Here is a 27050-nt window from a genome sequence, read left to right as displayed (position 1 = left end):
TTATTCTTATAATTTCAGCGAAGCAGGCTATAGTACTTTGAGAGGGTTGTACTTCTTTATGACCATACCATGCCACTATAGCAACAAAAAGAAAGAAAAAACACTAAACCCTCAAAAACAGCTGGTAGAGGATTTTTGAACACTACTGATACAATAAAAAGGAAAATCACTGCTCAATTAAATCAAAACGAGGTTACTTTTGCTTAAAAGAGTAAGGCAGACCGGTAGACAGACAAACAAATAGTAGGTTCTGACCATGGCAAGATTCAGGGAGAATCATGGGCATACTTGGGAACAGCGTGGGTAGAGGGGTGGACACAATTTTACCACCATGAAGTGATAGGCATTAACACATTTAGAAATTTTTGCCCACATTCATCCTATCTAAATTCAGGCTCTTAATTGAGGCATCTAAATTAGGAACTTGGTGACCCCATACTCCCTCTGTGAGAGAAAGAGAGAGGAGGAGGAGGAGAAATTGCCGTCCAAAGGGCAATCCAGTTGACAGATGATTTGAACTGCATACCTTGGTAGAACCGCCTGCCCTCTCTCATCAACAGAAGAAACCTTGACTAGCCTCCTAAGTCTGGCACATAAGTTAAATGCCTGAAGTTACATGGGATCAATCTGTGCCTGTTTCTCCCTACATCCAAAATACAGAAAAAGTTACCACAGTTCATTTGCTGAACATCTACTCTGTGTACACCATCAGCAGCTATAAAAATAACACCTCTGCTTACAAGAATCTGACAGGACAATTCATTTAATGGGAAAAAAAAAAGAGAAAGGATTCATTTTTAAATAATTAACTATTTTTGGCAGAGTCTCAAAATAGAAATATACTTGCAGCTCTCATGAAAATAGGCAGGAACACAGTGTGAAATCTGAAAACATGCCTTTCAATTATATGGCACTGTGTTGAAAAATAAGCAAAACACACTCATTAACATCTATTCTTAGCAGCCTTTCTGAACTGACTTAACTGCCCTAACTTCACTGCTTCTGTCTTCTCTTCAGAGAAAATGTAATGGACTGAAAGTAAAAGAGGAAATAAGAATGAGTCAGACAGCCCACGTCTCCACTCAGCAAAAGAATCCAAATACACTGGAAAAACTACTGGGCGGGTTTTGATTGAGATATTCATTACTGCAAGACAAAGCCACCCTGCCTTCGTCAAGGGCTGCAAATTTCAGACGGGAGCTTCGCCAATGAAAGCTGCTAAAAGCAGCCCCAGCAGAAAACCCACAGGGCCCCAAACGCTGCTTGACACTAAATCCATGGTCTTTGTAAGCTCTGTGGGTGCAGGTTCAGTAATTCCCTGACATTAGAGCTGCACACCATTTTGTATCACATCCCTCTAGTAGAGAAGTGATGATACTTGCTAAATATGAGTGGCCTGGTCCAAAGCACTACAAACCCTTGGAAAAGACAAAGGTCCAGCTCTACAAGGGAACCTGATTCCTGCATCTCACTCCTACGGAAGTGCCTGCACTGAGTGGGGGACAAAATGCAAGTGAAGTCTTTGGGTTGGAGGCACACCTTAACTGCTGCAGGTTTATCAACCATGTTCTAACAATCTCATTCCCCAGCAGTGGAGGCCGCTACCTAGGAAGAGAACCACTACACCATTTCCGGCACAAGCCTAGAAATAGAGCTCCTCTGAGAAAAGCAGTCACTCTCCAGTCTCCAAAACACCCTAGTGCCAGGGATCAAGTGCAACTAAAACCTAATTCAATCACTGTAACTTTGGTTTCATGGACTGGGCATTACAACTGCATCCCATGATTGAACTGCATGCAGAAATTAAATGCAGAAAGCTGTGTGGAAATACATTCATATGTTCCCATTACTATAAGGCTCTGCACAAAGTCGTCCTGGTTCCTGCTGAGTCAGGTTGCTTAGAAACTTGTAGGACAGCTTTGGGGGGTTGTTTTTGTTTTGTTTTTAATATAGGTCTCTATCCATATTTAAGTATCTAAAAGGCACCCAGTTTTAAAAGATACTGAAGGCTACTACACCCTTCATGAGATTGCAATTGAATAGCACTTCTGAAAAGACAAATAGCTGTTATTTAAATGCACAGAAGGAGATTTTAACTGATTTTTAAGACAAGGGTACTCCCTGTTCAGAGTTAAGACTGTAACCAAACTAGACTATTTTGCAGGGGCAGAGCAAACTAGCTATGTATGAGGCTTTAGGAAGGAAAAGGCAACAAAGTACAGATTACACATCAGGATTAAAAAAAAAAAAAAGTCAAAACTAATCTTTGCTCGATCAATATCAACACAAACTACAGCAGTTTATTACTGCATCACAACATTTAATTGACCCTAAGAAATAGGCAATCATTAAAAAGGTATTTTCCTCACTGTTCCTTTTCATCAACTGTTGCAGCAAATTCAGTCGACAGTATTTATTTTCAGAGTATTTAGCTAATAGGTAGGTAGTTTACAGCAGTTCCCAAGAACAATCACAGAAAATGGGAAAAAAGACTTTGCTGGCCACACACCTTCCTTTCCTGGCCACACAGCTTCCTTTCCTAGGGCAGATTCCTTGCTGCTTAACAGAAATTTTTAGAATACTAAAATTTCAGATGAATGGAATATAGTGAACGTCCTGGTATTTCAGATCAAAAGCTTACCTTGATGATCAGTTTTTTGGTTGATATTTTCAGATGAGAACGGTTACTTGTAACAAACATTTTCATCAGTAAGTAGAATACCGATTTTTCACCAGATACCTTCTCTGTCTCAGAGACATCCTAAAAGGACAATATATTAAAATTCCCCTGAAACAGTAACACTGTACAGTATTATACTGCATTGAGACAAATATATAACAAAAGTATATTATTTTATAAACCTGCCCCAAAATACCAAGGCCAGAAATGAGTGGGATGATTTATACTACTTTTGCATTCAGTAAGCCAGTAAGATGAGCAAAATAGTATTTGGAAAGTGGAAGAAGTAAGGAATAGCAGAAATACCAACTAACCTGAGGGTGCAAGATAGAGCCACCTTCCTTCACAATCATCCATTCTATCTTATAGACCTGTCTTCTTGTATTTCTTTAAGAGACTGAATTTGATCCCCAAAAAACAGGAAAACAGTGCAAGTCACAGGGTCACAGGGATGCCGAACACTTTCCAAATGTCAAATGACACTCCTTAAGCCATTTCCCCTGTTTTTCTCAGTGATTTGCACTTGATACCTAACAAGTCTAACTCTCAATAACACTGCCAGATTTGGCTTTTATCTCTTCTGTTAAAACCTGTGTATACTAAAAAGGGCAAAGCCACAAGAATATACTTCAGTAGTTCTCCTCACTTTTCCTTCATGGCTGACTGATAGGACAGAAAACCTCCTACCAGGCAGGGTCACTGTCACAAACCCACGGGTCTCTCTGCTTTCCCCCAAAGCTATGCCACTCCTTTCTCCAGACATCTACAGCAGGCTCTCTACAGCTTTCTTTTACGGGCCTGTAGTAAAGAAGAAAGCAGGAGCCCTGAAGGTTATAGTAACTAGAGAGAGGAGAGACATCCTTAAGAAATGTCAGATTCTTCACCGGGAATGGATGGAACTACTCCCCTCATTCCCTTGATTTGTAATCTCAAGCTTTCCAACCAAACAGAAATCAGCAAGTTCTCACTCTTGCCCCTCTCCAAGTACAAGAAGAGCTGAAGAGACTTTTCCCAGTCCTCTTCAGGGAAGGCAAAATTTTTGTCCTCGCGCAAAAGCTTTTCAGCTCAGAAAGGATTCTTCACTAATGTTAAGGCTACAATTTCTACTGGCATTACAAAAGGGTCTCCTGCTGAAGCATATGGATTGGGACTAGCTTAAAACCATTCAGTGCCAGATGTAAAGATGTGAGGACAACAGGCCAAAGAAACACAAGCTTGCCTTGAAGACTCTTACCTGTACTCTGAACCAGGCAAATTTATTTGCAGGCAGTTCCAAGGCCACCTTCAGTATATGGTACTGCAGAACAGGAGGGATCTCCTCTCGGAGGCCCTTTTCAGTGACGATACCTGAGGTTTGAAAGCAATATAATCAACTGATATTTCTTCCTGAGATTGTCAGGAACACAAACCATATAAGGTTTCAAAACATCAGTGTGAGACAATTGGGCAATTCACAGACTTTCAAGTCATGTGATCCCCCACTACTACTATTTTTGGCTGACCTAAGGCTGCAATCCAGTCCTCAGCAAGGAGAGCCTAACACGTGCCCCTGACACCAGCTATCAGTGGTGCAGGGGAATGCAAAAGTCTTCTATCAACATTAGCAACCCTGAAAAGTTGTCTGCTACAGGAAGTGAAGAGGATGAATAAAACTGGAGACCAAAGCTTAGAATTTAATCCAATGACAAATGTTAATGCTTACACTATTACAAAATTTGTTACAGGCAACAGAACTTAGCACTTATATTTTTTCCCACATCACTTTTACCATCTGCTTACAATGACTGCTATTGCATAGCCTCAGAATTAACCATCTTACAGGTCACAGAGCCATGCAGAGACCCTCTCAGTGTGCTCCAAAAAAATCAACCTGCAGTCTGAGAACAACTGTATAAAGCTTTGGTGTTAGTGTGCTTTTTGTACTCAGTATAGTATCTTTATGGTCCACATTAGAGACAGAACAATGAATTTAAAAAAAGGCAGCATCACTCCAAAGTTCAGACAACAGTAAGATCAAAACAATAAAATTGTACCAGCAGTTTAAACACACATTGCTACAAAGTAGAAAAATATGCTGCCATCGCAGTGTATGTTCTGATCAGGGGGAGGGGAAGGAATGACAGAACTCTCAAAGTGGCATCTGAAAGAAGGAAATTTCATGATTTACACCATCATACTCTACCATATCCCCTTTCATCAAAATTAATATCCAAGCTTGCTTTATTAAGTTTTTGAGAGAATGACACTTTCTTTTCCATCCTATTCTACTTCACTATTTCATTCTGTAATAAAACACACCATCAAAGAGATTTTCGTCTCGTGAAGAGGTGTCCTGCCTTTTGTCCATTTTAGAAAAAAAGCCGATCAACACCAGAAATAATAGGATAAACAGGTTATGTGATTTTGTTAGTCACCAAGTATACAAACCAACTAAACATGCTTTGACAGAGGGAGAAAAAACCTTATGCATGAGACTGTTTATTCAGAGTTTGTTTAAAAACTCTTTTTCCCCTAACAGACTTTAATTAAGGCATTTACATAACTCCCATTCTTATGCATCCCAGACCTGTCTAGAACAAAGACACTTGTTCTAGTTTGGTGGCTTACAGGCTCTGCTGGCCCACGGACAGCAATACTGCCCAAACAACATCTTGCTCTCTCCTCCAGTCTCAATTTTAAATGGTTGTATTTGCTGTAGCCACAAGCAGTACTGGAAGATCTTGCCTACAACCCATAAATTGCGGCTCACCATCCTTACTGCATTAAATGGGTACAGAATGTCTCCATTTACTTTAGCTGTACAAAGAGGAATACCCCAAGTGAACATGACATCAGAGACCAAAATATAGCAACACTGCTAATGAGCTTCCTGATATAGGTTTTCCTCAGGAGGTAATACCATGCTGAATACCGCTCTTCTCCCCACACACTGCAAAAATCATGATAAAAGTAAAACAAATGAGCCAAAAACTGCACAATGCAGCAAATGGAAAAATTACTTAAATGTAAAGATTTTCCAGAAGAGACTGGTGAATTGTATGTCATCCTCCCCCCACCCCCAACTTTCTATGAACCATCCTGTTAAAAAAATTTCTGTATCATTGCAGCTAATAAGAGTTTGGAAAGTTTGACCTAGATCAAGGGACAGAGTGCACCCTCAGCAAGTCTGCTGATGATACAAAACTGACACCAGAGGGCTGTGCTGCTATTCAGAGGGACCTGGACAGGCTGGAGAGATGGGCAGAGAGGAACCTCGTGAAGTTCAACAAAGGCAAGTCCAGAGTCCTGCACCTCGGAGGAACAACCCCATGCACCAGTACAGGCTAGGGGCTGACCTGCTCTGCAGAGAAGGACCTGGGAGTCCTGATGGACAACAAGTTGACCAATGTGTCCTCGTGGCCAAGAAGGCCAATGGTATCCTGGGTTGCATTAAGAGCAGCGTTGCCAGCAGGTCCAAGGAGGGGATCTTCCCCCCCTACTCAGCCCTGGTGAAACTGCATCTGGAGTACTGTGTCCAGTGCTGGGCTCCCCAATACAAGAGAGACATGGAGCTACTGCAGCGAGTCCAGCGAAGGGCTACTAAGATGATGAAGGGACTGGAGCATCTCTCCTATGATGAAAGGCTGAGAGAGCTGGGACTGTTCAGCCTGGAGAAGAGAAGGCCGAGGGGGGATCTTATCAATATGTATAAATATCTGAAGGGAGGGTGTCAAGAGGATGGGGCCAGACTCTCTTCCATGGTGCCCAGCGATAGGACGAGAGGCAACGGGCACAAACTGAAACACAGGAAGTTCTGTCTGAACATGAGGAAAAACTTCTTTACTGTGAGGGTGACTGAGCACTGGAGCAGGTTGCCCAGAGAGGTTGTGGAGTCTCCATCCTTAGCGATGTTCAAAAGCCATCTGGATAGGGTCCTGTGTAATGTGTTCTAGGTGACCTTGCTTGAGCAGGGGGGTTGGACTAGGTGATATTCAGAGGTGCCTTCCAACCTCAACCATTCTGTGATTCTGTGAAATAATTTACTTATAATGGATTACTGACATAGGCCTACAGGAATTTTGCACCTATATTCTCATTAAGAGTTGGATATATGTCTTCCTCAGAAACATTAGAATTAAAACCTCATAGAGGAAAAATTTTTGCCAGAATATCACCACACACCAAGAGGAAGACTGTAATGCAACCTTTGTCTTACAACAAGAGTGAGCATAGCAGATCAGATATGGAATTTGAGAGGACAGAGTGCCAGAGCACTGCACAAACAGCAATAATAAATGGCAATCCAATGAAGAAGCTAAAAGAGGTTACTTTTTGAGAACTGTTCTTTCTCTATCTATGCAGTAAATAAGTAGTAGCAGTAAAAGTAAACATTCCCCTTCTGCTGGGGACTTTGCAAATAGCCAGTAAAAGCAGTGAAGATAACAGAAACACCCATAACATACCTTTAAGCAGCTTGCTAAAATCAAAGTTGCTCCGTGCTACCAAGTGAGGCACAACCTTCTGATAAAGGCATATGACCTGAAGTAGTGCAGCTTTCAGAAAGAGTGTTTCGGCATCATCTGAACCTAAGCAAAAACAAAGTGCTGACATAACTAGTTTCTCATTCCTTTACAGCAAGAAAGCACAGTGTAACACCTACATTATCCAACATGAGAATTACTGACTATATTTCCAATAGACTTGCCTATGAACTGATCAGTTATCTTCCTGACTAACAAAGTAACAGGAAAAAAAATCATTATGGAATCCCCAGTTTCCTCCCCTAGCATTACCGTCTGAATACTTTCAAAACTAAATCATCTTCTTCAGTGCTTAAATTGGCAGTTGCCATTTTAAATTTGATTGTAAAGTGCTTACACATATAAAGATAATTTCATTATTTTGACACCCATTAGAAGAATCCAATCAGTCCCACTGCTGTTCAGTTTAAGGTTGAACAACAGAAAAAAAGTGAGAAAAAGGATATGATCAGGATGCTGGGTTTGGAGGACTATATTTTTAGCCAATGCCAGGTAGGTTTGACTGTGGGAAGTACAACAGACAGTACACTAATATATTACTAATTTATCACATCAGTTAAAAGTTTCTTTCTTTCCCTTCCCATATTCAAAATAATACTTTCCAAATGTGAACTCCTGGGAGGAGGAAGTCAACACAAATCTGTACGAGAGAAATGCCATCCCCAGCTAAGGCAGCCACTTACTTCTAAGGAAAAGCCATTTCAGCAGCCAAATACTCTTTTAGTTTATGACATGAGGACATATAAAAGCTACTTGTTATCCAGTCACTAATGAAAGGAAGCAAAATAAATGAAGGAGAGCCAAATTTTTTTTTTTTATACCTAATTTTTTCCTGCTAACTGGGTCTGCCTCAGGGAGCCATGAAGAACTGGATGGATGCCATGCATAAACTTTGTCATTCTTTGCCAGAGTCTCAACTTCCATTAAAAAAAAATTCTCTAGCTGTCATACTGCAAATAAAGCTGTAAAAGGTTTGCTGAGGGTAATTGATACAGTGTTATCACCCCTAGTGTGCAGAGAAACTAAAGAAACAGTTCTTTAGAGATGAACTACTTCCTTGGTCTCAGGAGGCACGCTACCAATTAAGATCCTTAGGGTTTCAGTGTTGACAGCTTATTTTGCTGCATGAAACCATACACAGAAGGACACACTCTGATGATCCCTCTGCTCCAGAATGTCCCGGTGTGGAGTATGCCCTGTGAAGGGCATGACGCTTGTTGTAAGTTTATCTTCAGTCAATAACTAAAACATTGCAGGCTGCTAGCTAAGCTATGGAGAGTGCTAAAAATTTCAGTTCCCTGCAATGGGACTATGAAAGTATGTCCTTTGGGAGGGGCACTGTTTAATTTTTGTGAAAGCACAGCTGAACTCTTTACTCTATCCCTCTCCCCCTCTTCCAACACCTGCACATTTCCACCCCTGTGCTACAGCAATACAGTTGTGTAGCCACAGTAGCTAACAGGCTCACAAAAATGATCTCATGGAAAAGTTTGACTAGAGGAGGAGAAAAATAAAACCTCAAGGAGCTATTTTTCAGACATACCAGTTTCCCTGCCCGTTTTATTGTGGGGCTGCAAAATGCTTGTACTAGCACAGGAGGGGCAGGGACAGCAGAAAGTCAGACCGCATAACCTCTTAGTAGCAATGCCAACTTATTCGCCCAATTGTGTTCTTAAGCAATTCTGACACTGGCCAGAATTGAACTGCCCAAAGAACAGAAAAAAGCAAAGCTGAATAGTAAACGCTAGGAGTGACATCCAGGCTCTGCTGAAGTTAACTACCTAACATGGGACGACGATTTCATGACACCCATTCACACACAGGTAAGAAGGGATGACTCCTTCATGACACCCATTCACACACAGGTAAGAAGGGATGACTCCGACTGCTTTGCCTACCATGTGGTTCAGCAACTTCTGCTGTCTCAGTCATGGCCTTCACAGTGGAGATGGTGCTTTCCCTTTTCTCCTCTTGCCCATCATAATGTTCTCTCTCTTGCTTCAGAAGTGACTGCCAGACAGCCACTATATTGTTCATGTCTGGTAAAAGCTAGAAGCAAAAAGAGTAAATCACAACAGATCTCCTGTGCTAGAGAAAGTCACTCTGATTCAACAAACCAATGATACGTTTTGCTGCTCTTCAGAAAGTTTGTAACTGATCTTGTAAGCAATCTGAAAAAGATCTGAAATCAAGTAGTTTAACTTCAGATCTGCAGAACATAAATACTGGAAAGAGGATTTTATTGAAAAAGTTACCTGCTAAACGTTTAAATTTGTTTTTTTTTCATCTTCATCATGGTATATTTTCAACCCAAGTTCTAGCTTGTCTAGTAGCTTATAGATCTGGATGAACTCTGCTAGCTAACAATTTACTTGAACAAGGAGAATTTCCTCCTGAAGCTGCTCTTGGAATTTAATAGTTACATTTGCAGCACAATAGCTGCCAATGTTACAAATTTGTTTCACAACAATATGTCATTAGCACTTCCATTGACCATCTTTATCAGACAATGTGGTCTACTACCACAACAGTTGCTAAGGTCTTATATGTCCCCTACCCCTTTCAAAAGGCACTTTATTTACTGGTTCCCAAGCTGCAACCACCTGGGCAGAAAGCCCAGCACAAGAGTATGCCACATAATGACTCATTCTAAACCTTGACTCTCTTTTTACTTCATACCTTGCTGATGGCTTCTCTGTAGAGCTGTATGAATTCCTGCATCATTGACAGTGTGTAGATTTCTGACTTTTGCCAAGTTTCTTCATTCAAACAGTACTCAATATTCTTCAAGGCTCTTCTCAGAACTGTTGATATAAGGGATAGGATGCTGTGCTTCACTACTTTGCTGGGTAACTAAGAGAGGGAAATTAAATTAATGACACTTCAGTGCTTCTTCTTATGCTTTATACACAATCCATATTCTGAATATATATTAAAATTTACAAATAAATTATTTACTTCCTAAAGCTTGGCTTGCAGGAAAGAATCTGTAGGTTTCTGATTTCCAGCCCAAACTGCTTGTGAGTATGGGCAGAACTGGGGTTTGTGAATGGCTCTTGGAAGCATTATCAATAGGATTTAATTCATGTTTCAGTGCTTCCCCATACCAGCTTTACACTGGGATAGACAACATAAAACATATGCAATTAATCAACTTAAGAAGCTTCTTGGATGATCGCACACTTAAATCAAACAGTACAAACAAGGACAGAAAAATCCACTGAAATATTATAAACGCTCTTACATTTAGTCCTTGGGTGAACATTATTTTATTGCACACTGCAGGGACGGTTGTTACCATCACCATAGAAAGCAGCCTCGGAAGAGGAATAAACTCTGTAGTCTTAAAAGAATTGGAAATCTCTGGTTGAGCCTCATAGATCTGAAACAAAAATAACAGCTTAATCAAAATTGACATAATTCTGCAGATAACAGCTTCTTCTGGGAAGCATTTTACAAAAGAGCTTCTATTCGGCAGAAGTACTCACAACAGTACTAAATGTCAATTTCTATGAAGGAATGCTACAGAGCATCCCCCAAATTCCTATTCAGTTTTCTAGCCGAGTTTCTATGTTGCTTCATCTTGAAAACCAGATGACCAACAGGAGGTTTCCCACTGCTTCTTATGCCAATTCCTTCTTTCCCGTTTTAGCTAAATGTTTATACAGCCTCCTGCTCTGAGAGTAGCTTTTTACCAAATGACCTTCCCTATGTCTACACATTTTTAAGCAGCTGTGGCTCTGAGCCATGCCTCATTTTCCTTAGCACTCACAGAAGACAGGATGCCATTCCCTCCCTCCTCTCCCCCTCCATTTACCATCTTCAACATTTAACAGCATCCTGCTGCTTCTTTCCTAACATACCTACAGTAATTGATGTTGTTATTTCAGAAGCATTAAGTTCTTCCTGTTTAGCTCACTTAAACCTCAATCACCTAACTTCTCCACCGCTGGACTGGTCTGTTTTTAAGACTATTATTTATTTGAAATACAGTGCCTGTCTGCCTTTTCAGTGATTTCAATAAACTGTCTAAAACAGCAGCATGTATTTACAGCTGAGAACACAATACACCTTCAGATACAGGGGAGTGTGTCTCATCCACCACTCCAGCTGACCATCAGCTTAGTTCCTCTGAAATCAATGAACTCTTGTTACTTGTCACTAGCAAGACTCGGATTAAGATCACGAACTCAAAATTAGCTTACATCTAACATGGCTACACCACAGGCTGGCTGGGCCCATGTACCTGACAGTACCCAAAAGTAGTAAATTTTACACAGCAATGGCAGAACTTGTAATGCATTACAATAGCTATCTGTAAACAACTGGAATCAAAGGCAGGCTTCCCAGTCTACTACCAAGTTCCTTTGCTTAATAGCTTTTCTCTAGGCCAGGAATGTTTGATTTACCATCATTCCTATTATGATTTTGTGTAATTCTGCACTACTGCTCAACTAAAATTACTTCAGCTTTGGTGTGGGGGGAAAGAACATTAGAATTGCTGTGGAGTAGAGCTGTGCATCATTCATACTCTTACCTTTTTTAGTAACTTGATATTGTCCATCCAAGCTGACTTCAGTCTAGGAACAAAGGAATACTGGGTGTCCTTAAAGTACCTGTTCAGTAAATCTGGGCATACTTTAAGGATATTCACTGCAAGGTCAGCAACCATTTCATCTTCTGTTGCAGTTTTTAAACCAAGCAGAAAGCGCAGAAGCACCACATTTCCTCCTCTGTTGAAGATAAGAAACATACTTTAAAATCTCTACTTGGATATTTTACATGTGATGTTAACTCTACAACTCCAAATTGATATTGCAATGCAAAAGGTTAAATCACTTCTAACTATTGCCAGGGTAAATCCAAGACCTCTCACACTGCTGCCATAATTTCTTGAGTTTATACTGAGGAGAGTAAGAACTCAATTTAGCTGCAGGTTTTCTGCATGACAAACAATAATTAAAAGGGAACATCACCACAATGCCCCAAAAATATTCTAAAACAAACTTCACAAAGCCAAAAACATAGAATTACAGCTTAATATTAAACTGGAAAGTATTTTCTGTGGTCTTTCAGTCGCATTTTTTAAGGTTTCTCCTGTATGTCTCTAAACAAAGTGAGAATACTGCCAATACCAGAACAATACTGGTTAAAATTTTGCTCAAAGCAAGAAACATCCTGTTCTAGTACCACTCAGTACTAGTACCTGCTACTACCGCCTAATGTCTTCATTGCCCAGCTGACGAACCATAAGATAATCTTAAGAGAATCCCTCGATGGCATTACAAGAGTTAAAATTTTACCCATCAGCCATAATCTGAGTGCACACATATTTTAACTGATTAGCCAAAGGAAACTGTAGGGCCAATAGATGTATCCAGATTAGGTGTTCTGGCATTACAGAAATCAATGGTGACATTCTACCAAAATCTGGGATAAATTGTCTATAGTTCTACAAAATGTAAATTAGACTAGATACTTAACTGTGGTCTGGTTTACATTACAGCTTTGTTTCTTTAGGCTCACATTAAAAATCCATGGTCCAAAGATCACACCTCACAATAACAGACTTGGTGTCTATTTAGTTATTCATGGAGATGGCTCAGAGGAATGTAACCACTGCCTCTAGGTCCCTATGAATAGAGCAGAGCACTCTGCCTACTAGAGCAGAGAGGCATAAGGAGACCTAATAGCCTGATCTTGGGAATTTAAAACAGAAGAAACACAAAAAGAAATCTAATCGATAGATTTCTCTCTTCTGCCACAAGTTTTTGAGATAGAAGCAGAACTGACTGAGTAAAGTTACTTGCAAAGGCCTGGAAGGGCAAACAAGATGACTAGAAAGGTTTCTTTTGTTTCTAGCACAAATCTAGCACAGTTGATTGGCGATTTACCTGCCAGAAGTTCCAAGACTTGGATCATAGAAAGTTATGCCATGTTTCAGAGAGCAGCAGAGGTCCATTAAGAAATTATGAACAAGTTCTCGTACCATGACCTTTCCCACCTCTTCAGAACCTTGAGTTACCTATAAAACCCAAAAGGAATCAGAAAGACATACAATTTTCAATATCACAAAAGAAAATCTTACATCAGTTTCACTTTTCTCTAAATTTTATGAAACTACTTTTATACAGAAATGTTAGAAGATAGTTTGGCTTTTGTGCAGATTAACACTGTAAATCTCAATTTCTGTATTAAACACATTAAATATTACAATACTCTTTGTTTCAAGGAAAGCAACCCCCTCAAATTCAGGTACATATTTACTATCAACAAGGCATTACTGATCTAGGGCTTTCTGGTAAGAACCCAGCTAGATCAAGACAGAGAAAAGTGAAGCTAAAGAAAAGTAGTGATGTATCATTTACACAAATTGAGGAAAGGCCATCCTGGGACTTCAAAGACTAGGATCTAAACCCAAATCTGAAATATCCAACTTTCAACCTTTACAGCCCAGATTCAGAGCAAGAAAGTTCAGAAAGACAAAAAAAAAAATCACTAAATCCTTCAGCACAAAGCATGTGAAACAAAGACTGTATGTTCTTTGGGCCAGTCTGGCAGAAGATGGAACAACTTTAATACAGGGCACGAGAAATGGCTAGCTAACAACGCACTGAATATGCCAGCACTCCAGCAAAAGGAAGTGAGGCATGAATGCTATCACAATCATGATACAAAAACGGAAGAAGGGACCAAAATCTCTATCAAGCAAAAACGGAGGAAATAAAAGTAAATCCATGTTACATTCACCTTTTACATCCAACACAATTCAAGACTCCTATGAATGAAAAGTCCCTTGGCAATTTTTGCTGATAAACTATGAACAATATGGCTTACAAGGTCTACATGGAATTACAAGAATTTAAAATTACTCCAAACCGAAATGCATGCTTATAAATAGGGTCATAGATTTGCAGAGCTCTAAACAGTCACCTGTTAGAAACAGATCTCCTCCAGGAGGTGTTTACAATATCTCAGAATTGGAACGACACAGGCATAAACATCCAGTAGAGGAAGTACAAGAAGGCAGTTCTTCAGTGTTAGAATTTTTGATGAAGAAAGGTTGGGCTTCTAAAAAGCAAGGGCTAATCAATGCAAAAATCCAGCAGAAGTACAGGAAGACTTTCCACTGCTTTGCATCAGGCTTACAAGCAAGTCTCAGATGTTCCCACAATCAAGAGGGAAAAAAAGGATTACTAACACCAGCTAACACCAGCTCTGAGGCCCTGATCCTTGCCTCACCTATGACTTCAGGAATGTAATTTCATGGACCAGCAGAATCAAGAACAGATCAATCCTTAGAAACCCTGAAAACCTCTCAGACTATGCAGACTTAAAATGTTATCCACCATCTTGGGAATTTAGCTCTCATAGCAGAGCAGTCTGTAGGATGGAAATGAGGCATGTGGCAAGAACATTGCTTATATTCTCCTATAGAGAAACAAATGTGTCCAGGCAGCAGATTACGGTACTCCCACCAAGACCCTCATTTTCTCCTTAACAGATCAGCACTACAGTTCAGGCAATCAGGGAGGAGAAACAACCCCTCCTCCTCAAATGGCAAGAAGCAGCAGAAAGTCAAGGTTTCTTTTAAAGTAGCCTTTGCAGAACCCTCTTCTTGAGCTCCCCAATTACTTCAGCCTCAGATGAGCTGTTCCAAAACCTGTGGGCTGCAGAAGAAAGAAAAAACAGAAGAAGGACTAGGAGTTATGAAGAAACCAGTTACCAGACCTTGAAATCCTCAGTGCTGACATCAGTAATCCCATTCCAACGGTAAAGAGAAGCTATGTGATTCAACACTTCTGCAGTAAAAAAACGCACCTTCTGGGTCTTGGTGATACTTTTATTTTGAACCACCTGAAAACAATGAGACAAAACCCCTTCTATTTATTGCAGGTCATCACAAAACAGAAAATAACGGTATATCAGCACCACGCTTCGCTTTCTTGTACACACACAGCTCCCTCTCCTCACTACAGCAGACAGAAGTTTCTGTCTTTTCAGAGCGTCTTTCTTACGGTCATGCTCCTTCTTGACCTGGTTGAAGCCATGGGACTCTGAACCAATTTCTGCAAACACTGCATATGCTGAACAAGACTGTCAGCTTGGACTAAAGAGCATAGAGAATATTTAAGGTAGCACAACCACAGAAATTTCAGACAAGTATCCCAGAATCTGCTGGTAGAGATGGTGGAACTTGCTAAATATAAAGTTTGAATGAAGAGGAAACATGATCCAGTGGAGTAAGCTGGCAAAAGCTGATAACCAAATGAACCAGCAAACAGGTGGAACACGTGTTTCTGTGACAACCAGAAACTCTAGATAGATATATAAATCCTGCGGGACAGAATCTCACTCACAACTCCAGTGATATATCTACATCTTTTAGAACAACGAGTTTTGGTTAAGCCGAATGTGAATAAATGAAGTGGTTTTTTATATGCAAGTCAAAAGAATTTGGAAGGGTTACAGATGAAATCTTTGGAATATACGTTTCATAAAATCAAAATTTCCAGACTCATGAACAAAAATTACTAGCCGCAACAAAAAAATGACAGTGTAACCAAGAAGACAGCATGAATACAACACTAACATTGCAAAAACAAGCACTGAAAAGCAAAGCAAATCCATCAATGTTCTTTCTCCTACAGTGTTTCCTGTCCTCATTTTTCTAAATTCTGTTTTTCTTTGCTAAGCTGAGGAAGTCATGTAATAATGTTATAGTTTCATCAATTCACAAAATTCATGTTCATAAAACACCATATGATATAGGATTCCTATGCGGGAAAAGTTTCATTTAGAAAACAAAGTTTCAAGGAGATTTATTTTACACTTCATTACTAGATTTTTTTCCTCCTTTTAAGCTTATTGCAATTAAAAAAAAATATATATATATATATATTTTTAGCTGAAGATTGTCAGTTGTGAAAAGCCTGGGTGTGAGATAAGTTCTTCTGGTTACACCCACTTTATAATTTGAAACTATTTTTTCCTCATTCTTTCGATTGGTCATTCAACAGCTTGTACAATGTTGCTACAGTAATTCAAAACAGATTCAAAAAATCGTAGACACTGGAACTAAAAAACATTCAGAAAAACATTCTGATAGAAATAAAAACAAACCACCAGTGCAGTTGCTGTGCTTGCAGCAGCAGTAAGCCAGTGCCTCACAGTGAAAGAGGCATAGTCATGCTCAGAGCACAGAAAAAGCAGACAGAGACTGAACCAATTCACCTGCCTTTCAGCAACTCTTGCCTTCAGACCTTCTGTCTTAACCCTGCTATACCACATATCTCATCTGCTATGAAAGAACCATTAAAAACAGCTTCAAAGAAGAGCAGACTTACCTCTCCAACAGTACTAGCAGGTAGATAGCAGGTAGAATGTACCCTTTCTTTCTTACAACAATTTTTCTGGAAGATTTTTTTTCATTGAGAAGGCAATTTTATAAAACTTCCCTTTTCCTTCATCCCATCGAGAAATACCTTTGACTGCATTTATCTCCTGCAACAGAAGACTGGCAATCCTAACTGTAAGCAAGTCCAAGGACCAGCTAAACAGGACCACAGGATGTGGCCACCAAGGAAGCCTTGCCAAGACTTGTTGTGGAACAGTACTGCACACCCTTCAACTTAACTCCTGGAAACCCATTTCAAGCAGGAGTCCCCAGACTAAAAGCACACAAAAGTCTCTTGCTTGTGGAAATCAGACTGTGTGTTCATTACCTAGTTCAGAGCTGACTAATCTAGGACCTCTCCAGTTCAACATGGAGCACATACAATGAAGGACCAATCCTGGTGTCACCGAAAGCAACGAAAAGACTCCAGTCTTTTTGACCTTCAGGCTCAGAACTGATGCAATCACAAGCCATGAGACAATAGGAATGTGCTGGACACCACACACTAAAGATGAGCTGAAATTAGCATCCAAGTACAAGCTACGCAATGATTTCGTTTAAGAGTGGGCATTAGAAAAACATTACAGACTCAGTCCTGAAACACTGTTATGGCCAAGCTATCAACCACAAACAAATATCATCCGTAATGGAAACACTGACAAACTTTCAGCAGCAGCACTGTGCCAACATCTTTAAAAGCTGTATATTTTATCAGAAACTACGGCAAAGTTGTTTCCAGCAGCAAGGAAAATAGACAAAGCCATTTCAAAGGCATATTGTACCTTAGTTTTCAACGTGGAAAGTAGAAGATTGACAGTAGATACTTTGTCTTCCTTTATTCCAGAACGAAGAATATCTGGAATGAAATCTAAGAACACATTTCAAATGTTATGTGAAGATGTGAAAGCTATTTTCACACTAAAATGCTTCAGGGAATTCATACCTGTTTCTCTTCAATGTCATATTATTTACCTTGCTGTTATATTTAAAGATGAACCAAAAGGCTGCAATCAGAGTTCAGAAGGATGATGTGTCTGTAACTACAGTGACGAACAAGTAACACTGCCAAACCTACTCTCACTGTAACTAGCTAATTTGCCAACTCAGTTATTAACACTTACTGCAACAGTGCCTGTCAACTTCAAATGTATTTCAGGCCCCAATCTGCTAAGCAGTATTTAAAATTGAAGTAAATGACTATCCTTCCTTGAAGGGCTCACAACTGTTTCACTGTGTGTTTTTCAAAAGTTTTGGAGGTGTTACCCCCAACTGTATGCATTGCCTTGTGGCGCACCTGTACATCCCAAAGTTAGAGCACTTCAGCTTGTCTAGGTCAGGATAATGAAAACCAGCTGTGTTGACTGGGCCCAGGTGTACAGTCATTCTCTGTTCTGAAAGAACTGAACTATTGCCAGAAATTAAAGGAAGTTAGCAGCTCCCACAGTAGCATAAACAATAGAAGTCAATAATAATGGCCTATTCTCACTATCTCATCATGGAAGAAATGAATTGCTGCCAGCTAGCAGGGTTTTAATACTTCTAGATCCTTTCTGTATTCTTCAGTGACCTCAACAAAGGTCAAAATTCACAAGCTGAGAAACATCACCAGTAGATTTCAAATCACTGAAGTCAACAGAAGTTTGACATTAATTTCATCAAATAAGGAATCAAATATTCAATCAAGTGTACATAAGATCCAACTTTCTGGATATTCTTCTTTGTCAGCTTGACTCCATTTTCTAGGGACACATGGGTATAACATACTCTTGCACAGCACTCCAATGTAATGCCTCCGTAAAAGATGCAAAAGACATTCCATTGGTCTTTTGAATCATGCACAAAAAAAAGCCTAAGGGACTAAAGGGGGCTGGGCAGTCCTTCTGCATGAGGATAGAAAGGGAACTAAAGCATGCACAGTCTTTAACACTTTGAAAAAAATTTTTTTCAAAGCAACATGTCCACTATTACTGTATCACAAGCAAGTTTGGAGGCCATGAAGTTTTTTTCTGCTTACTGATTTTGTGGACTCAAAGTTATATTATGTTTAAGGTTTTTGGATCTGTATCACCAAGGGCTTTCTATTTTTTTGCAATGTTTTTGCAGACAGCAAATGTTATTCTTTAGCAGGAAAGGCAAACACTAAAATACTTAAGAAGTCTAAAGCTTTTGTTGAAATGTGCTTATTAGTGCTGTTTAACTGGTTCACATTTTGAATTAGCTTATATTTACTATCATCTTTAAAAGATTCTGCCTTAAAAAATATAAATACAAGAAATTGTGAAGTACCTTTTAATTCCAGCACTTGTATCAAGATTGCATTGTCACCAGCAATTAAAAAGGAGAGAGCAAACTGAATGTAGGCCATACGGACATCGGGTCTTCCCTGAAGGAAAGATAAAAGGCACCGCTAGCATACAGATTGTACACAACAGCAAAACTAATACTGCAGCAATTGATCACCATTATAAACAGATACATTAAACAACTTCCACAGGCATGTTACATATAACCATGTAGAGACTTTTTTTTTTTCCTCTAAATGTGCAACACATCTACAGTATATTCCTTTGAAAAGCTTCTTAAATTAATCAGATCATAGTTTATTAATCTTAACATCAAATAGGAAGAGGTATCTTAGTTCACTCATTTCTCAATAGCTGAGCTAGGCTATAAATTAAAAAGAAGAAAATGTTAACACTATTTTCATGCCAAACCCTTGTATATAAAACACTGAACTTCTTAACTTCTGCACTGCTTAGTACATTGCTCAATTCAAAAAAATGCTCAAGAATGGGAATGTCAAGTGCTGCTGCAATTTCTTATTACACAGGCTTCCAGAGCACTGCCAAGGTAGAGGATCCTGGACACTCACTGCCATCTTTGGGTTGCAGTGCATCACACCTTTCTTCAGCTATAACTGCTCATGGAGCTATCTGGATCATGCAACTGAGAAAGCCCTTTTTTGAAGGGCTATTTTTTAGCCTATGTTATGAAACCACAAATTCAGGCACACTGTGGCCAATGAAACCTTTGCTTGGAAGAGGATTGTAGGCAACAAACATGATTCATAATTTCTTGGTATTTATTGTGGAAAATTAAGTTGTATGTAAAAATAGCCCCAAAATAGTACTGGCGGGGTTAAACATATGGAAAAGGTGACTTGTTAAAGGGCTGTAAGTTTGGACTTGATTTTTTGTATTAAAAATTCAGCTCTGATAGTCACTTGTGACTGCACTTGTGACTTGTGAACTGCAATCTGTGCATTGGAATGAAGGCTGAATTCTTCACATAATCACTAAACAGTTTTTAGGAATTCACCATCACCTTCATTCAGTTTGAGTCATAAAAAGGACTGTCAAGTACCCCATGGAAACCATATCATTTATATTTCCCCACAGCTTATCAGAAACAGACATGGCCACTTGATGTTACACAGTAACTCTACAAAGGAACATAAAAATACAGTTATCTTGAGGAGCTGTGCAAAATACAGTTATCCTGAGGAGCTCTGCACCCTGACAGGATGAGAAAAATCAGGACAGGTTGAAAAATGAAACAAGCCGTACCTCAGGGGTGCAGGCCAGCTCTCCCACTACTGCAGTCACTCAGAAATATCCCCTGGGGATTTCCTAAGTGAGCAGATGGGAAGCCCCTGCACCATAGCTCAGTTCTGCTGCCAATTAGAAACAATAAGAGACATTTCAACCTGACACAGGACAGGAAGAAAGAGGTGGACAAGTACTTGCAGATGAAAATGCAGCAAAGACACTTTGGCAACAGCTTGGTTTTAAATACCTAGCAGAAGAAAACTGATGGAGCAAAGGCATAGCATTTCATAGCATACCTGGGGACACCCACTTAATTTACCTTTTTATCTCTTTTTTTCACTAATCCAGGCAGAAACTTATTATTGAAATCAAAATGGCTATACACATCCCTTGCTGAATCTGGCCCCTGGGCCACCATTGCTGATAACAGGGTAAGGCATACTCGGCTCATCCTAAAACGAAAAGCAGAGGAAAACAAGCAGTTTATTGCCAGAATGACAGTTATGCAAACAACCTTTGCAAGAGATTAAAACATGAAGACCAACGTCTTTCCTGTAAAAGAAATTATCCCATTCCATCTTCATCATCCATCCTCGCCTTTAGGGCTCTCAGGCATCAAGCAGTTCTCTGAATTGGTCCCAACATGAGAAATTAGCAGAGCAATTAGGCAAGTATCCCTGGCTGCACAAAGCTCTGGCTGCAGTTGATAGGAGCTTTGGCTGAACATGCAACCAACCATTTTAATGACCAGCACAATACAGATTTAGGCCAAACACACATTATATCATTGTTCATAAGGAACTTTGGTCTTACTTGTAATGTCTATTTTTATAGACTATTTCATGGATTGAGGCCCCAGTCCTCAAACACTTAACACACTTTGATTAACTTTACTGCCATAAGCAGGTCCATAGGAGCTACACTTAACTTAAGGACATGCATAGTGTAGGCCACATTAAGACTGCATTGTTTTTGTTTTAGCTGAATGATTTTTTTTCAGTTGAAGTATGCAGCACAGGAGCCATGTTTTTGTTATTGAACTAAATCCTAAAATCCATACTCAGCTTTGATTCTAGCTCTATACTCAATTCTTGCTTACTGACCTCTGTGAGAATTTGCCTGAAAAACTGGAAAAAAAAATATATATTTAGGCAGTGATAGCAGCAACTGGGAAGGGGGGTAGAGGAAGAAGGGAAAAGGGAACACATATTTATATTCTTCCCAAAAATTAAGCTCTAGTGAGAGGCTGGATATTGATTTTATTTGTAAAACAAGAAAAGTGCCAAAAACAAAGAACTCCCAACTTCGGTGGGAGTCTGCAGACCTCCCTCATCTGAACAGCCACTACCCATTAAGGGTTCTGGAATCTGTCCATTATGTTTCATTCACAGAAAATTCTGTAAGAAAGCAATATGACTGAAGCAGAGATCCTATTCAGATATACCACCATAATAAAAGAGATTCTCTGCAACAGTATGGAGAAGACTTACCTGTGATTTTCAGAATATAAAGCAGCATAAACCAATCTCATGTAGGTATGAATCAACTTCTTGACTATGTTCATGCCCACAACAGAAAAATGGGAGAGGTCACTTGCTGTCCTCAGTAAGATGGCTTCCAGAGCTTGAAAGATTAATAGCATCTGTACAATTTAGAAATATATCTCATTTTATTTATTAACTCCAAATATCAGATACAGATACAGCAGAGCAACAATAACAAGCTTCATTAAAAAAGAGTAAACCTAATACAAGAGGAAAGCTTCCAAATATGAAGATAAAGTTAACCTCTGAATTCTCTCCCAAATTAATGCTTCCTCTTCTACAGGGTTAGTTCTGGGAGTACTTCTTTGACGATGACCCTACACATATATTATACAGAAGACTAGAGACCTACAGAAGGGCAGCTGGCTCCTCTTTCTTTTCAGTTGCCAAACTGATGAAATTGAGTAGTAGGTCATCATCCTCAGTTGGAAGCCCAGGCCTCTGTGCTAACTGCAGATGTCTACAATCCTGGACAAATAAACTAAATGAAAAAAGGGCCCTACTTCCTAAGTGACTTGAGACCTACTGCATACGCATGATTTACCTGCACATGCACAACAGCCATTACTGGGGATGCAGAAACTGAATGTAATGCAGATCTTAGCACAGACTGACGGATCCTGAAGGCCCTTTTCAAGTTGAAGGCCAAGGCCTAGGCCTACTGAGCCAATGCTGTCTGCCAGAACTGTTAGCAAGCACACAATGAAACACGCTAGGAAAAGAGTATCTGAGCCAATTATGTGGTTCCAGTCTTGCACTGAAGTTCTAGCTGAATCCAGAATCCACACAGAGCTGGGACACTATTTATTACAAGTATTACCTTTATTGGTAAATGACTCTTACAGAAAGTATTTATTTGAAATATGACACAAGTTGTTATTACATAGACAAAAATGATAACATAATGCAAAGACTGACAAGTGGAGGTTAAAAAAGACGCTATCAAATTTTATGTTGTAAACAAACTTTACTTAAATTAATAATGCTGCCACAGAATATTCTTTGTGCAAATAATTCTTTAATGCTTTAATTTACTCATCATATTTTGAGGAGGAAGGAGTTGTGTCCCGAAAAACAATGTCAACTTTACCAGTGGCTTCTTAGAAACACTGATGTTTCAATGAAATATCCAATTATCTAAAAACAACTATTTTCACTAGACTAATTTTTGATTTGTGTAACTATATTTTTGCTTCCTATTTTATAAGTGCTCTTCTGATAACATTTAAAGAGCCTTAACTGCTTGATTTTGGCAGGTCTATTTGCTGTGCATATCACCAAATACAGTCACGTCCTTACATTTGAAAGGACGCTTCCCACTTGATCAAATGCTTCTCCACTGTGACTAGCAGTAAAAAGCCATACTGAATTCCCAGAATTATTTATGCTACAGAGGGTTTATTTCACAGTTCATTTCCCAGTCAGTGCACACTGTGCCAGTGATTAAAGTATAATACCTATGGACAACTTACTTCACTTTCAGGCTTTCTTTCTCCATCCAGAAGTTTGAAAATTTCAGCACACTCCACTGAAATTTTTATGTATCCCTCCACAACATCATATATTTCAGTAGATGGCAATGTCTTAGCTATAGAGATGAATGTTTCTAGACCTGCAACAAAAGAGTTTTATCTGAAGAATACTTCGCATATGATAAACTAAAGAACAGTTTCCCAAAGGCCAGGCACTTCGCAGGAGGTGAGTCAGGACCAGCATGTGAAGCGTTCTGTATGGAGTATGGGACATGCGGCCTGTAACGGCCCGGACCTTCAGGAAGCAACGTGTGCCGCAGTACAAAAATAATTAACTATTATATTGCTTCTTGAGACAGTAGATGCCCGTGGCTCCTCGGGGAGACGACTCAGCCCCTGCTCTGCCGGCAGAGCCAAGAAAGGGCGTTTTTACTCCAGGTACCTCCCCTGCATCACCTCAGCCTGACACAAGCACACCGCACACCAAACGGCGAGCGGCAAGGGCGACGGCCGGCCCCGCACCTCGCAAAGGGCACGCAGGCCGCCCCGCGCCAACGGCCGCCCGCGCGCCAACGGCCGCGCCGCGCGCCGACGGCCGCCCGGCCCCGCTGCCCGCTCACCCTTCCCGGCAGCCGCAGGGTCCCGCAGCAGGGCCTTGAAGCGGGCGCCGCTGAACTCCCCCTCCTCGCCGCGGGCTCGCTTAGCCGCCGCCGCCGGGCCGGGCGCGGGCTGGCCGCGGCGCTTGGCCGCCATGGTGCTGCCGCCGGCCCCGGAAGCGGCAGTGGCGGCGCCCCGGCAGGAAGCGGCGGCGGGGGGCGGCCCCGCGGCCCCGGCCCGGGGGTGGGGGAGCCGCGCACCGGCGCTGCGCGGCCGCAGCCCCCCGGGCGCAAGGCTGCTTCCTTAGCGGGCCTTGCGCCTCTCCGGGCGAGGCCTGCGAGCCCTCGCTGCGGCGCAGGCGAGCGCGGCCGCTTGCGTCATGTGCGGCAGCTTTGCTAGTCCCTCCCTGTAGCTGGTATTTCTCTCTTACTGACTTTTCCTGGCCTTTCTGCTGCTCCTCCTGCCTCTGTTTCCCCCTCTCGTCTGGGGCTCGTTCAAACCCCTGTCCCCGAACCGCTCTGCCTGAGCTGCCCTCGCACAAAAAAAGCGCTAGCTTTTGCTGATGATATTGCTCCTGTCATCGCCCTCCCAACCCTTGTCATGCATTTCAGCTGATGCCTCCCTGTCAGAAACAGCCCTGCGTGACCGGTACAGCCGCCTCGTTCAGCTCCAGCAGTGCACTCAGTCCGATAGGGTGAATAGCAAAGATGCTACATACATGTGTGTGTGTGTGCACGCATAAAAACATAAACTATACTTTGCATAATACATGTATGCATTCGTTAGTGTTTGTAAGCACAACCACTGCTCAAGCTGACAAAAAAGTGTCAAGATAATTACATCTTTCTCTCTTCCTCCTTCTTTTTCAGGATACTTTGGTCCCCTCGTTTGAAGCGCAGCCACAGTCGTGACTGGTACAGCTGAATGGTGAAAGTTTCAGGGGCAGCGGTCTGCTGAAAACAGCTGTCCAGGGCACTGTAGCAGTCTCTCTTCCATCACCACTCCCAAGACCGAGGAGGTTTTTGTCCCTGCTGGTGTCACCATTTCATTGTACTGAAGCTGAACTGAGGAGACAGAAGCTTTGGAGTGGGAGGGAGAAGCACAGGGTGTCAGGAAGTAGGGAGATGGGAGAGCTTCCTAAGATGCTAGTGGAAAGGTTAAAAGGTTGTCATTTGCAAAAACAATAATCATAAGCTGATTACCAATTCACAGGCTTGTTCTTATTACATTTGCAAACTTGTGTAGTTAAAATACCTTATATAAACACTAACAATTACAAATATATAATAATGAGACACTGTACCGGTGTACTGGTAGAGTCTGTCAGCCTGTGAAACATTATTCAAGGTGACCAGATTTATTTTTCTATAGACATAAACTGAAACCAGAGCTTTGGTTTTGCTTTCAATAAGAGCATGGCTATTCCAGGAGAAGCATAGTAATATGGGGGAATAAAAAAAAATTCTGTTCCTATAAACTGTTAGATTTTGAACACCAATAGTTAAAAGAGTATTGGGAAGTCAAGGAGATCATATTATGTCAATAAGAGAAAATGAAAATCAAGTTACAGTTCTATCCAAAATGGACTGTTTTTCCTATTTACAAGTAACAAATAAAAGCAACATTTATATTTTTTTATGTTTTTCATGACATCAATTAATGCTGTTAAAAAAAAGTGGCCCAGGAGAGGGCAACATTAACAGCCATTCTAGGATTTCAGGCAGGCAAATGCTTTAATGTTGATAGAAGATGCTGCAATATTTTGAGAACAGACAGTGGAGTAAAATGAGAGAACGTGAAGTAAGGAGGCACAAAAGGATAAAAGAAAAAGAGAGCATTAGATTGGGAAAAGGGGTGACATGAAAGAAAATATGAACTGTTAGATACTAGATACAAGGGCTTTTGAAAGAAAAACAAGGCTCAGAAAGCATCTTAGTGCTGCTAGTTATGTCATACTCCATTCAAACTCTGCTCATCATTTATGATATCTTCAGAAATCTTTAAATTTTGACTCAGTAGGTTTCAACTATTTTTATGCTTGTTTTTGATAATAGTTTCATTTGGAATTCAGCATAGTATAGCAACCTCTATGTGAAGGGACAGATTGCTCAATTCTTCCATAAAACATTAATGATGGGTTGTTCTGGATGGTGAGAATCATTTATTTCACCTTAGAGTTTTCTTCTGAGTGAATTGAAGGTATGCAGACATAAAAATACATTTGTAATTCCAGAAAATTTTGTGGACACATAACACAGAAGATAGATGGCTTCCTCTGAAGAAGGGATTGTTGTTTGTCTTTTGTTTTTTGTTTTCTGAGGGAATGAAAGGAAGGCCAGAGCTGATGTAATGGGGAAAAAAAATATTTAACACAGCTTTTAGAAGGCTCAAAGCACACATACTGGAAATATCTTCCAACTGAAAGCCACAGTTGTCAGACTGACAAGCCTGATCACTATCCTCACACCATATTCAATAGAATATCTAGTACAAAAAAATCACTGTAAAATGCTATCAAAAGTAACTTTAATTCCAACTTTAAATTCAGTTATTGTCTCCCTTCACTGCCTGAGTAGCTGTCATAGGCTTTGATGAAGGAAGACCCAGTTAACTGTTAGCTTCATTTCAAACATATTATTTCCATCTTCTTGCCTTACTTTGAGCCTGCATCCTTTTCTTTCTCTGTCACATCTATGACAATTTTTGTCCCTCAGTCTGTTCTCTGGTAGGCTCCATTTGTGGAGGCCAACTCAGAGAATGAGACTTCAGACTAAGACCAAATCCCTCTGCTCCACTGTACCTGCAGTTTCAACAGATGTAAGCAGTGAATGAGTCAAGTGTTAATTTCTGAGCTGCCTCAGTTTTCAGTAAATTGAAATAGGCTCCTGTGATTCTTGCCAGATGAACACATCCAGGATACACATTGCCCCTTTGGCATTTGCTGATCAGAAAAGTAATTCCCAGTTCCTCCCCCCAAGAACATGAACCTTAGCTCTAGTCCTGGTTCAGCAAATAGTTCCAGATACAGACTTAACCAGACGAAGTGACCCTTTCCTGCAACAGACCTACGTCAGAAGCCTTTACTGGCTTGAACAGCATTTCTAGTAACAATCCAACCTTAGCACTGCAGTCCTGACTAATCTGCCTTTGCCTCCCCAACTTAAATATTATTCCTAGTTCTAGGATCCTGACCTATGCAATCCCAAAGACAAGATCTATTTTGGTAGGTTAGGCCTGTTCTTGCCCACTAGGCTCATCAAGCTCTGTCTTCCAGTTTCAGCCATAAACTCTT

At 40.5% G+C, this 27050-nt stretch overlaps 1 protein-coding gene and 1 long non-coding RNA gene across 3 annotated transcripts in view; one reads left to right on the top strand and one right to left on the bottom strand.

Moving 5' to 3' along the window:
• URB1 (URB1 ribosome biogenesis homolog) overlaps window positions 1-23914 on the bottom strand; it is a 58302-nt gene extending 34388 nt beyond the window's left edge. The window contains exons 1-15 of one of the 2 annotated variants that reach the window (XM_067299232.1): window positions 23782-23914; window positions 23162-23301; window positions 21636-21787; window positions 20465-20597; window positions 18884-18980; window positions 17380-17465; window positions 14932-15057; window positions 13095-13225; window positions 11738-11933; window positions 10445-10582; window positions 9880-10053; window positions 9099-9249; window positions 7123-7245; window positions 3915-4027; window positions 2642-2761 (exon numbers count right to left, since the gene is read on the bottom strand). In XM_067299232.1, coding sequence (XP_067155333.1) covers window positions 2642-2761; window positions 3915-4027; window positions 7123-7245; window positions 9099-9249; window positions 9880-10053; window positions 10445-10582; window positions 11738-11933; window positions 13095-13225; window positions 14932-15057; window positions 17380-17465; window positions 18884-18980; window positions 20465-20597; window positions 21636-21787; window positions 23162-23301; window positions 23782-23914 — 2013 coding nt within the window. Of the gene's footprint in view, window positions 1-2641; window positions 2762-3914; window positions 4028-7122; window positions 7246-9098; window positions 9250-9879; window positions 10054-10444; window positions 10583-11737; window positions 11934-13094; window positions 13226-14133; window positions 14158-14931; window positions 15058-17379; window positions 17466-18883; window positions 18981-20464; window positions 20598-21635; window positions 21788-23161; window positions 23302-23781 lie in introns of those variants that run through there. The other variant, XM_067299238.1, reaches the window with a different exon arrangement.
• Window positions 23915-23986: 72 nt separating this feature from the next.
• On the top strand, window positions 23987-25371 carry LOC106494931 (uncharacterized). The gene is made up of 3 exons (XR_001294373.2): window positions 23987-24173; window positions 24370-24452; window positions 24628-25371. It is a non-coding gene; the product is annotated as an uncharacterized lncRNA (long non-coding RNA).
• Window positions 25372-27050: the final 1679 nt, after the last annotated feature.

The sequence above is a fragment of the Apteryx mantelli genome, chromosome 1, assembly GCF_036417845.1.
Source record: "Apteryx mantelli isolate bAptMan1 chromosome 1, bAptMan1.hap1, whole genome shotgun sequence".
NCBI classification, from domain to species: domain Eukaryota; kingdom Metazoa; phylum Chordata; class Aves; order Apterygiformes; family Apterygidae; genus Apteryx; species Apteryx mantelli.
Note: the sequence above shows the minus strand (reverse complement) of the source record. Positions and strands in the feature narration are given on the sequence as shown.